This window comes from Schistocerca serialis, chromosome 5 (genome assembly GCF_023864345.2).
Source record: "Schistocerca serialis cubense isolate TAMUIC-IGC-003099 chromosome 5, iqSchSeri2.2, whole genome shotgun sequence".
NCBI classification, from domain to species: Eukaryota; Metazoa; Arthropoda; class Insecta; order Orthoptera; family Acrididae; genus Schistocerca; species Schistocerca serialis.
The window spans coordinates 476,898,261-476,911,751 of record NC_064642.1 but is presented as its reverse complement, the minus strand read 5'-3'; the positions used below and the strand labels follow the sequence as shown (position 1 = coordinate 476,911,751).

The 13,491-nt window shown below is 46.2% G+C and overlaps 1 protein-coding gene across 1 annotated transcript in view; it reads left to right on the top strand.

The window, feature by feature from the left end:
• The first annotated feature begins 830 nt into the window (after positions 1 to 830).
• Positions 831 to 13,491, top strand: part of LOC126482008 (nucleosome assembly protein 1-like 4) — a 60,719-nt gene continuing 48,058 nt past the window's right edge. Inside the window, exon 1 of the mRNA XM_050105975.1 lies at positions 831 to 1,422. Within this exon, the coding sequence (XP_049961932.1) occupies positions 831 to 1,422 (592 nt within the window). The remainder of the gene's footprint in view (positions 1,423 to 13,491) is intronic.

The window sequence follows — 13,491 nt, the reverse complement described above, 5'->3', positions numbered from 1 at the left end:
CACTACGGCGACTTGCGGGTAGATGGGGATGAAATGATTATGATAAGGAGAAAATCCCCGACCCAGCCGGGAATTGAACCCGGGCCGTTAGGTATGACATTCCGTCTCGCTGACCACTCAGCTACCAAAGGCTCCATCAAATGTAACGTCAGCACTGCCTCGCAGATGTCTTTGCCTTTTGTAAAGCGAAACTGATCGTCTTCTAACACATTCCCTATTTCCTTTTCTATTCTTCTAATATATTATTCCGGTCAGCGACGAGGCCGGCCGGAGTGGTCGAGTGGTTCTAGGGGCTACAGTCTGGAACCGAGCGACCGCTACGGTCGCAGGTTCGAATCCTGCCTCGGGCATGGATGTGTGTGATGTCCATAGGTTAATTAGGTTTAAGTAGTTCTAAGTTCTAGGGGACTTATGACCTTAGAAGTTAAGTCCCATAGTGCTCAGAGCCATCAGCGACGAGGATGCGTGAAATTTTAAGCTGATTGTGCAGTAGTTCTCGTACTTCGACGGCTTTGCTATCTTTTGATTCTGTGAATGGTGTTTTGTCCGAAAATAGTAGTGCTAGTCTAAGAATAAAGTATGTCAGTTCTCGTTTGTATGCGATATGAACGCCAAATGTATAGTAACCGAAATTTCATGTATACCGAAGAAGATTGTGAGCGTGCTCATTGTCAATGAGTCGTCGTTCATTTGTCAACGATTTGTGCACCGTCTGCAGCTCGACCGTTTCTACGGAAACACTCTCCGCAACAGAGCTATCTGCGGCCAATCGAAATTGGGTAGGGCACTGTTTGGTTCCGAGAACTCAGTCGCGAGGAAGAAATTTGACGATGGATCGAGTAAAAGAAGAAGTCGACGCTCTGAAGGGCGCGGGAGATAAGAACACCGCCGAGAAAGTACCGCCCGAGGACAGCAGGCGAGAGAGCACCGGCGCTGCGGAACGGGTCGAGACACCGGAGGCTGCGGAGAAGCTCGGCGACGAGGAAGCGGCTGCAAAGCCGGCGGGCGTCGTGTCCGGAGACGCGGCGCAGAGGGGCAGAGCGTCGGCGTCGCCGGGAGAGGAGGACGCGGAGGTGGACGCGGCGCTGGCGCGGCTGGCCGAGTCGGCGCCGGACCCGGCGGCGTTCCGGCGGCGCGTGCTGCGGCTGCTGCGAGACACGGAGCGCCGCATGGCCGAGAGCGAGGAGGCGACGCCGGGGGCGGTGCGGCGCCGCGTGCGCCACCTGCGCTACCTGCAGCTGGGGCTGGCCTACCTGCGGGCCGCCTTCGACAAGGAGGTGTTCCAGCTGCAGCGCCGCTACCACGCCCTGCTGCAGCCGCTGCGCGAGCGCCGCCGCCTCATCGCCGCCGGCCTGGCCGAGCCCACCGCCGAGGAGTGCGCCGGCGCCGCCGCCGAGGACGCCGAAGCGCCGCCGGTCAGCGGTGAGTGAGCTGCCGGCACCGCGGCTGCTGGTCTGCTGCGCCTGTGGGAAAGGCAGGATGTATTTGCTTTATACAGGGTGTTACAAAAAGGTACGGCCAAACTTTCAGGAAACATTCCTCACACACAAATAAAGAAAAGATGTTATGTGGACAAGTGACCGGAAACGCTTAATTTCCATGTTAGAGCTCATTTCAGTTTCGTCAGTATGTTCTTCCACCTACGCTCAATGGAGCACGTTATCATGATTTCATAGGGGATAGTCTACCTGTGCTGCTAGAATATGTGCCTTTACAAGTACGACACAACATGTGGTTCATGCACGATCGAGCTCCTGCACATTTCAGTCGAAGTGTTCGTACGGTTCTCAATGACAGTTTCGGTGACCGATGGATTGCTGGAGATGGACCAATTCCGTGGCCTCCACGCTCTCCTGACCTCAACCCTCTTGACTTTCATTTATGGGGGCATTTGAAAGCTCTTGTCTACGCAACCCCGGCACCAAATGTAGAGACTCTTCGTGCACGTATTGTGGACGGCTGTGATACAATACGCCATTCACCAGGGCTGCATCAGCGCATCAGGGATTCCATGCGGTCGGAGGACATTTTGAACATTTCCTGCAACAAAGTGTTTGAAGTCACGCTGGTACGTTGTGTTGCTGTGTGTTTCCATTGCATGATTAATGTGATTTGAAGAGAAGTAATAAAATGAGCTCTAACATGGAAAGTAACCGTTTCTGGACACATGTCCACATTACATATTTCCTTTCTTTGGGTGTTAGGGATGTTTCCTCAAAGTTTCGCCGTACCTTTTTGCTACAGCCTGTATGTACATTAAAGGAAGATCACTGCTGTCAGCTGCAGCGGGACATTAAGCAAAATCAGCGGCGCTGGAGGAAAATGTGTAGCGGTCCGGGATTTGAACCTGGGATCCCCTGCATACCAGGTAGGTGCCGTTTCTATTGCACCATGCGGGCCACAGAGGTATCACAACTGCACTGACTCACACTCCGCTGGGTAATTTCCAAGAATGATTGCCTATCGAAGTCGGGGGTCCAAACGATACATATCGAACGTGCAATTATAAATCGATCATGCGAGTATCGTTGCGAGCGTTGTGAGTATGTTTAAAGTGGTCACTGCAGTAACGACAAAAGAAAGAAGTTACAAAAATACTTGTAATTTCAAATGAGACTCTTTACCTTATACGTCGTCGATGTTACCGTCATGTGGCAGTCCATGTGATGTATATGCTACAGGGACAGTTCCCTTTTTCCCATATCCAGGGTAAACTCTGCCAATATCACGCAAGTATATCACAAATGGTTCAAATGGCTCTGAGCACTATGGGGCTTAACTTCTGAGGTCATCAGTCCCCTAGAACTTAGAACTACTTAAACCTAACGAACCGAAGGACAGCACACACATCCATGCCCGACGCAGGATTAGAACCTGCGACCGTAGCGGTCATGCGGTTCCTGACTGTAGCGCCTAGAACTGCTCGGCCACTCCGACCAACTCGCGCAAGAATATCGGCAGATTGTCGCGTGCATTAACTTTCCCTTGCAGACGCAAGTTGTGGAAGTATAGATACTGAAAGAAGTATAGGTCGTCCCTTTGTCCGGGACGCCCTCCCTTTTTGTTGTAGATTTAACAGATTTCCACTGCCGCTCAATATTCTGGGTGTGGACACTGGGGTCGTCCGAAGACACGAACTTCGCACAATGGTTGATGAATTCGTGGTCGAACCCTTCAGCTTTCAGAGTCTTGTAAGACTGAAACCCGTCTGTAATAACTTTAGTACCAGGCAATATGAAGTGTTTAATGGACACACTAAAGTGCTTGTCTTGGGACAGTACTCTCACGACGAAACACTTCCGAGACTCTCTTTCTATTCTACCGAATACCCAAATGTGATCTATTCCACTTTTCGAAGGTTGTCATCTCTGGTTTTTTCGTCTATCTATATGAGATTCGTCTACTTCTACAACTTTATTCGCTCCACCAATTGGTACACTATCATTTGTCACTACCACGTAACTCTCGGCAAAACCAGAAGTAGTCACACACGATATTTGCAGATAACTCTGTTTCCGATGCTGTTGCTTGCAACGTGTAGCCTCAAATCCAGCACGATACAAGAATTACGCTCGTCTGAATCTATAACTTGGAAGAGTCGAACCACGTATTTTTCCTGACACTCGTTCGTTTTCCGCACTGTCCGCAATGAAATTGCGACGGTATTTCTGCATCGACACTCCTCTTACGAAGTTTTACAGACTTTGCAGCACCACAGTCAACACAGTCCCTCCTTCCCCCGTCCAGCAGATCTCCATATTTGCGGCAAAATGCCAAACAACTCTCTATGCTGAATACAAATGGAGTTAGAGTTTTCCACGTCAGAGAATTCGCACATGAAACGTCAGAAACACCAGACACTACACTAATTATCGACAGAAACAGACTGTGTTTCCCAATCAGGTCACAAATAATTAGGGTGGGAATGTAATGTAGACGAACTAAAGGAACGACGGAAAACAGATAAAAATGACCAGAACAAATAATAGATCATAACGCCCGCCACGAGACTCGCATGATCGATTTACAATCGCACGTTCGATATGAATCGTTTGGAGCCCGCGACTTCGATACGCAATCATTCTTGGAAATTACCCTCCGCCGATAGCCACCTGTCCGCCGTCCCAGTGCGCTATACACTTGTTTGCTTCTCAGAGATTCAGACAGGAGGTCGTGCGTATTTGTACATTCGCACTTGAAGGAGGGGGATCCATTGCCCAGCAAGGCTTAGCAGTTGTACGAATGTGCGGTGGCTGTCCGAAAGAATAGACACCATTCATAATCTGCAGCTGCGAAACATTATATACTTATAGTTATACGCATATAATTATATACATTTCGGACAGATACGCGCATTCACATAATAGTATTTGCTTTCCGAGGCTAATTTTCGTTATTGGTCCTAACGGAAATCAAATTGGCAACGGTAACCATCTGTGATGTACACAGGGTGTTCGGAAATTCGCATTACAAACTTCTAGGACTTCTAGAGGAGAGGGAGTATGTAATATTTTGAATAGCAACCCTTCTTAGGAAACACATAATTTCAGTTCTACGATGGCTTCAAGTGTAGCGCGTCCACGTCCGTCGAGGGAATAAAATGTCTTGGAGTTGCTTGTCCTGATATGCAGTAGCCGGATTTAACCCCTATGGACCACTTCTGTGGGATTGTATGCAAAGTTTAATTTACGAGGCTCCTGTAGAGACAGAGGAGATCTGCTGGCACGAGCTGTGGCCACTGCATTAGAAATTGAAGAAACATCAACTGGGATGGAGAGCGTGTCCAGAACATCCATTGTGGCCACAATATCTGAAGCAACGTTGGTGGTCGCCACATGGAGCAGCTATTGCAATGCTTCAGTACTGTTCTGAACGTGCAGTATGCTGTTTATATTTTTTACTATTTTTTATTTAAAAAATAATATAAACACATAATGTTTAAGTGTAAATACAAGCAAATGTGCTCAAATCATAAATGGATAAATCGCTACGTTTCCTTTCGATTTGCTATCCAATAACCGTACAGCATCAAGCCTACTTCAGTTTCCCAGGTAGAAGTAGATGAGTTAAAACATCTGAACTGAAACCGCCGTAGAGGAGAAATGACACGTTTCCGGACATGGTTCCAATTCAAAATACACTACTGGCCATTAAAATTGCTACACCAATAAGAAATGCAGATGATAAACCGGTATTCATTTCGCAAATATATTATACCAGAAATGACATGTGATTACATTTTCACCCAGAACAACCACGTTTTTGCCGTAATAACGGCCTTGATACGCCTGGGCATTGAGTCAAACAGAGCTTGGATGGCGTGTACAGGTACAGCTGCCCATGCAGCTTCAACACGATACCACAGTTCATCAAGAGTAGTGACTGGCGTATTGTGACGAGCCAGTTGCTCGGCCACCATTGACTAGACGTTTTCGATTAGTGAGAGATCTGGAGAATGTGCTGGCCAGGGCTGCAGTCGAACATTTTCTGTATCCCCAAAGGCCCGTACAGGACCTGCAACATGCGGCCATGCATTATCATGCGGAAATGTAGGGTTTCGCAGGGATCGAATCAAGGGTAGAGCCACGGGTCGTAACACATCTGCAATGTAACGTCCACTGTTCAAAGTGCCGTCAATACGAACAAGAGGTGACTGAGACGTGCAAGCAATGGCACCCCATACCATCACGCCGGGTGATAGGCCAGTATGGCGATGACGAATACACGCTTCCAACGTGCGTTCACCCCGATGTCGCCAAACACGGATGCGACCATCATGTTGCTGTAAACAGAACCTGCATTCATCCGAAAAAATGCAGTTTTGTCATTCATGCACCCAGGTTCGTCGTCGAGTACACCATCGCAAACGCTCCTGTCTGTGATGCAGCGCCAAGGGTAACCGCAGCCATGGTCTCCGAGCTGATAGTCCATGCTGCTGCGAGCATCGTCAAACTGTTCGTGCAGATGGTTGTTGTCTTGCAAACGTCCCCATCTGTTGACTCAGGGATCGAGAAGTGGCTGCACGATCCGTTACAGAAATGCGGATAAGATGCCTGTAATCTCGGCTGCTAGTGATACGACGCCGTTGAGATCCAGCACGGCGTTCCGTATAACCCTCCTGAACCCACCGATTCCATATTCTGCTAACAGTCATTGGATACCGACCAACGCGAGCAGCAATGTCGCGATACGAAACACCGAAATCGCGATAGGCTACAATCCGACCTTTATCAAAGTCGGAAACGTGATGGTACACATTTCTCCTCCTTACACGTGGCATCACAACAACGTTTCACCAAGCAGCGCCGGTCAACTGCTGTTTGTGCATGAGAAATCGGTTGGAAACTTTCCTCATGTCAGCATGTTGTAGGTGTCGCCACCGGCGTCAACCTTGTGTGAATACTCTGAAAAGCTCATCATTTGCATATCACAGGATCTTCTTCCTGTCGGCTAAATTTCGCGTCTGTAGCACGTCATCTTCGTGGTGTAGCAATTTTAACGGCCAGTAGTGTAACATCTACCCGTGCGCCCGCTCTGTGTCTCGTGGACGGACAGAAAGAACTCGGTTTCAGACGATTTTGATTCCTACAGAGGAGATTTTCAGTCTCCAGAAATGTCATAATATGCGAGCTTAAGACACGTCTGAAAATTTTTCAACACACCAACGTCAGATATATAGGCCTATAATTTTGTGCATCAGTTCGACGACACTTCTTGAAAACGGAAATGATTTTTCCACTCATTAGGGACGCTTTCCTTCTCAAAAGACCTACGGTACACAGCTGCTCGAAGAGGGGCAAGTTCCTGCGCATACTCTGCTTAGAATCGAATGGGTATCCTTTCAGGTTCAATGGCGTTTCCACTATAAGGTAATTGCAGTTGCTTTTCTATTGATGCTCACTTATTTCAATATTTATCATTTTGTTGTTCGTGCAACTACTTACAGGACGAACCAAAGTGTGAGCTTCCTCTGTGAAACAGTTTTGAGAAAAGACGTTAAGTATTTCGGGATTTTCTGTGTCATTCTCTGTTTCAAAGCCATTATGCAAACAGAGAGTCTGTAGAGATGCCATCGGCCCTTTTACTCATTTAACATCAGACCGGAACTTCTTGCGATTTTCTGTTAAGTTTGTAGCTAGAGTTCTACCTTAGAATTCGTTGAACGCTTCACGCGTAGCCCTCCTTACGCTAATTTTGGCCTCGTCTAATTTTTGTTTGTCTGTGAGGTTTTGGCTAGTTTGAAATTTGCAGTGAAGCTCTCTTTGCTTTCGGTTGTCGAATCAGGGTGGTATTTTCCATCCCTCACAGTTTTACTCGTGTCATACTTTTTTAAAGCGTAGTGTACGATGCTTTTGAATTTTGTCCACTGATACTCAACATTGTCAGTGTTGGACATGAAATTTCCGTGATGACTTGACAGGTAATCTGTCTCTTGTCACTGTTGCTAAATAGACAGCTCTTCCTACATTTCTTTGCACACCAACTTAACAGCCGTGTTGATCGATGCTGTAACGGCCCTATGATCGCTGACTCCCAGTTCTGTGCAGAGTCGAAAAGTTCGGTTCTGTTTGTAACCAGAAGGTCTAAGATATTATTTTCACTAGTCGGTTCTCTGATTAACTGCCTCAGCTAATTTTCGGTAAGGAACTTAGAACTATTTCACATGGTTCTCTGTCAGTACTACCCATCCTAAACATGCACTACAAGCAAACGTTTGCATGTTATATTGTTCGATGTGCCACACGCTATACAACCCTCCATCTTCTGGCAATATTGGAGCCAACAGACAATCTAAACTGTTTACTTTTTTCCAATCTGTCATAGATAGTGGTTTTTGTTTCCTTTTTCGAATTAGTTGGTCTTATTGCTCCCTTCTGGAACTACAACGAAGCTGAAAAATGTGGTAATGCGTGTGGTCATAGACACTTCTAGATTCTTCCAAAGAACTCTAAGAGCAATATTAAATTTATTGATTGTCAGTATGGATTTATACGAATGAGATGACAGGCATGCTGTTTGGTGCAAATGACCTAAGCCTATTACACACCCACTTCTTCTTACTATGTTCATTAGCAGAAACGAGTTTAAGATGTCTCACATCCGACTTACACCGTCATTGCAATATTCGATGTTACACTAGATGCTTTATAAAAAAAAAAAAAAGAGAGAGAGAGAGAGGACAATGTAAATGCTCCTCTAAGTGGCAACATTGAGCAACCGGAGAAAGGGCAGTGTATTACAACTGCGTGTCTAATAGAAAAAAATCTCAAGGTATCTCATCCCTTCTACTGCAGTAGTTATCTTCTGGAACGTCGCAAAATGTTGATTGCCGTGTCGTAGAAACGGAATTCCGCTTGGCTAGTGCCATCTCTTTCTGACAGCACAGGTTTGAAAATGCAGCGTATCCCGATTGCACGATAACGCTGGGATGAAATTAAATTACTGGGAGTGGGACGAGTAGCTGTAGGATTTTGTGGATTTTGTGTTTAGGGTGTGACCTGGTTGGTCCACCTAAATTGCTGTGAGCGTTGATACCCAGCAGTAAAATTCAATGAGGTAGATAAAAGTCTCTCTCTGACCACATTTACGTGAATGTGGTAGCGCGCCACGGAAGCACTACTGGATTAGGATATGGCAGTCTAGCGTCAATCTCTGCCTGAATTGCTGCAGAGCGAATAGCGTTCATATTCCGCCGGACAAACGTCGTAGTTACGTTTGTTAAAAGATATTGTTTGAAATAAGTATCTTTAGCCTACTGAGTGACAACTTAGCCTGACTTGCAGATTCCAGTCTATGTAAAGTGTACCATAATTTATATTGAAAACTGGCACGACTTAATGTATATGGTAATAAAAGCAAAAACGTTCCATTAAACGTTTGCGTAATAATTAACAATGTGGATTTACAATCCGCCATTGATTTCAGTACGAGATATTGTCCTAGTTACTACAAATGTATTTTCAATGCAATTTTTTTGATTAAGTCCCCATCTAATTGACCCTAAATATAACCCATGGCCAATGGCTGGGACACCGGCACAGTTATCTGCTGATGTAAGACGACATCTAACACACCAGTATGGTTGAAGACGGACAGGTTGAGCAGGACCTCCAAGATCAGCTGATCTCAATCCTGTGGACTTATTTGGTCTGAGGATGTCTAAAAAAATTAAAATCGAGCCTAGATTTATCAGATGATCAGTGGCTGTTCTAAGGAATTTAGTGCTCACAGCAGAAAGGAATGCATGTGACATTTGGAACACTTCTTTGAAAGCGTACGTGTCAATAGTAATTAGCAACACTTAACGTGCTAAAGGAATACAGCATTGTTCAGTCACATCACCTGTCAAAAGCCTGAACAGCGACTGACTGCAACGCGAACTGTTGGGAGACGTGCACGCAGAGAGTCAGTGAGGTTCTGGAAGGTACGGACACTGGTGTGCAGTCATGATGAGTCCAGTGTCGTGGTCAGCAGTGCTAGGTTTTTCGATTGAGGATCGATGGCGCCAACAGTCCAATCGGTTCAAACGACCGTTGGTTAGTCGTTCGTTTGGTCGTCTCATCGGGCGACGTGTATTTGGCCTTCCGACCGCCTCTGGGCCCCTTCAATTGGTCATCTGAGGTGCAGTGAGCTCCGGACAGCCGAGACTCACATGACTGTTGCCAACACACGTAAGTTGAGTGGGGACGATCTTGGTTGGAACGACCGTTGGTTAGTCGATCGGTTGGTCGTCTCATCGGGCGACGTGTATTTGGTCTTCTGACTGCCTCTGGGCCCCTTCAATTGGTCATCTGAGGTGCAGCCGAGACTCACTTGACTGTTGCCAACACACGTAAGTTGAGTGGGTATGACCTTGGTTGGAACGACCGTTGGTTAGTCGTTCGGTTGGTCGTCTCATCGAGCGACGTGTATTTGGTCTTCCGACCGCTTCTGGGCCACTTAAATTGGTCATCTGAGGTGCAGTGAGCTCCGGACAGCCGAGACTCACTTGACTGTTGCCAACACACGTAAGTTGAGTGGGGACGACCATGGTTGGAACGACTGTTGGTTAGTCGTTCAGTTGGTCGTCTCATCGGGCGACGTGTATTTGGTCTTCGGACCGCTTATGGAAACTTGGGTGTGTCGATTTGTCATTTCTACTTGTTGTTCCACGGTGATTGGTTTTGGGATTGTCGAGTTCTGGGTGCAAGTGTTTACGTGCAACTGTGTGTAGCATCTGTGATTTCCACTGAGCAGAACAATGCTGTCTGTGTACTGGAGTAGCCAGTCGGTCGGTTGCGACAAAGAATAGCGTGTGTATGTTTCCTGGCCGTGTTGATGCTATCTGGCACGGAGTGTAGTTCAAGAGTCCTGTCTTTTTTCATATTTGTCAGTGGTTATTGTGCCTTGACTGTATTTAGACGCCTATGTTTGAAGACGTGGTGCTGCTGGTATCTTCGCCCTCGCTGACATGTTCGGTTGTCGTGCCGTTGGTCGGCTGAAGGGAATTGGTTAGGTTGTTGGTCGGGCCTTCCGCCGTCCCTGGGTCGTGTTGCCGTCCGTTTATTTAGTATTACGCTTGGCTGCCTGTCTCACCTAAACTTAAGTTACAGTTACTTCCGCATGCGGACCCTTGAAGCACTTATGAGCACCACTGTTCTGTTGTTTTGGATTGTGATTTTCTTTTAGTCTCAAGTCCTGTGCGACGCCTTCAACCGTGTATCAGTTAGTTTTAATGTTCAGTATGCGGCCATCAGCCGAACGTCTACGTGAAATATTTTAACATAAGGCCTTCAGCTGTCGTAAATTAAAATATGAAAAATCCGTTGTTTAAACCTTGAGAATTTTCTTGGATCTGAATTTTTGTTGTCCAGGCCTTAAGCCTTGAGTGGTTCTATGTTCAGTATATGGCCTTCAGTGTAACTCTATGTGAAATATTTTAAGATGTGGCCTTCAGCAGAGTATTTATGTAAAAGTTTGGTAACTAAGACCTTCAGCAGCGTGTATTCCTTAAGATAATTTTACTAACCTGTATTCGAGCGTTCAGCCACGTTGTTTATGAACGATTCTAAGCTCATGTCTGATTAAGTATTTTTATCAAATAAAGTTTGTGTGTTTCTGCAACTAACAGTAACTGACCTTGGCCCCTTTCCACACCTATAACCCTGATCTGCTCTGCCCTGCGAAACTAAGATTTCAACGGCCATGACAATATTCTCCAAATCATAACGCTCATTCCTGTGACCTAGCCTCCCGACGACTGTTGCAGGGTGTTTGGTCTCAGTTTGATGGGAGTGAAACGTAACTCATCTCAAAAGTCCTCCTGTCGCCGCTCAGTGGCGTGCAAATTCCAGGCTTCATCGCCGATGAAGAGCAGTCAGCATGGGTGCACGAACCAGGCATCTGCTGCAGAGGCCAATACGCAGCAACGTCCTCTGACCGGTTATTGAGGAGAGACTGTTGGTAGCCCTATGGTTCATCTTGACGGTCTATCGCTCAACAGTAGCAGTTCTGTTCGCCCGAACAAGGCTTCGCAGCTGTCTTCCACCCCGTCAACTAAGGGCGAGGGTGCACTGCAGTTGCCTTGGCGCTGGCTTTGGATAGCGCCAATTTGGCATGCATGGTATTCTTCAACTACGGAGCACGCGAACGGCTTACAAACTTAGCCGTTTCGGAAATGCTTCCAGCCTTGGCTCGAAAAACAATGATTATGTACGTTTGGACGTAAGGCATGTCGCTTCGTTTCCGCATTACGACAACGACTGCACCGTTTACCGCGTCCCCCTGACACACTTAGTATACTTTGTACTGCTAGGGCTACTACCAGCCGTCTGTTAGTTGTTTAGCACATAGACCGCGAACATAGTTGGTGGTCACATTAATTTGTAGGGAACATGTATATTTCTCGTTAAGGTAGGCCTTGGGTGAAATTTGAGGACAATTCGGTTGGGACTAAATCGAAAAAATTTGCATTCCTAATTTATATGTACTGACTAGGACAATATTACGTAGTAAAGTAAGTGGCTGATCGTATCCTGACGTTCCCAATAATCTCAAAACGGTGCGTACGAATCGAACGTTTTGCTTCTATTACCATATATTTTTAGCTATGTTTCAGTGGCAATTATATTATACCCCACGTATTAGGTGTTATAGAATCAAGTTCTTCCTCGTTAGGGATATTAGGGTTTGGTCTGCATACCAAATACTGCTTTCTTCCGTGTAACCAGATACTCCAAAAATAATTTAACAGACTTTGTAAGTTGGCTGCTTCTATGTTGGCAGCGCTGTGAAGCGCTTTGTATTGGATCTCTGTCTGCGCTTTCTTTGTAAGAGACTCCGAGGCTGGTTGGACTCGTTGTTGGAATTAATCGCCAGTAGTGTTGGGTTGTTGGAAGTTAGTCGCTAGCAGTGATGGAAGTACTGTTGGGCAGTTGGAGGTGAACAGCCAGCAGTGATGGGTGTTAGAGGTGAGAAGTTAGCACTGATGGAGGTTAGAGGTCTGGAGTGATAACGTAGGCTAACGATCTGCAAGTATCCGACTTGGAGATTGTGGGATGTCATTGACGATTTATATTCGTGTTTGAACTAGATGTCACATTATTAAGGTAAAAAAAAAATACATAATTTGGTTTGCAAAAAATCTTTCCTTTGCTAACCACATGCCTATTAGTAGTTAGCGGCTTTAGTAGTTAGAATCTTTTATTTAGCTGGCAGTATTGACGCTCGCTCTATTACAGTAGTTCGCGTAATGAAGATTTTTGTGAGGTAAGTAATTAATGAAATATATAGGTTATCGTCAGGATTTCTTCTTATTCAGGGCCATTCTTTTGTATTAATTATCTCAAGGCAGGCTGTAATTTTTTTGAGCAGTCAGACTGCGTTGCGCTAGAATATTTTGGGTCAGTGTTGACATGATAAGAAAAAGTAAAGAGAAAGTAGGCTCAGTACGTTCAGTTTTCCTCAGCTGTTTCAGAATCAAATAACGTAGGAGTTCCATCTTCTCAGTCATTCAGCAGTTTAAGTACAGACACACACATTTAAATAAAGAAGTTTCAACTTTCACAGGAAAAGTAAAACATGATACTAGCTTATTTGTACCCTGATGTGAATAAACTGCTTGACAAAGAAAAAGAAGCACGCAAAGGGAAAGGTGAAGAAGGCGATCGGGTGGGGGGGTGGGGGGGGGGGGGGGGTGGAAGGAAATTAAATGAAACTTCATGGTTAGAATCACTACCAGCTGTGACTCGCAGTCAAACCAAAGACTTCCCACCCCACGACATCAGCAGAATCACCGCCGTGCCTCTCGGAACATACTGGAAGAACGGGGACTGTCCCCAGGTCGCCCCATACTTGCCGGCGAGAGTCATCGAGGGTAGTGCAGAACCGCGATTCATAGCTGAACTCTTTGCGACGCATTCATCAATACTCCATGCTTCCAGGTCATGACACCACTCTAAATGCAGCCGTTTCTGACGTGGTGCTAACGACAGCCTGCGTATGGGACGTTAA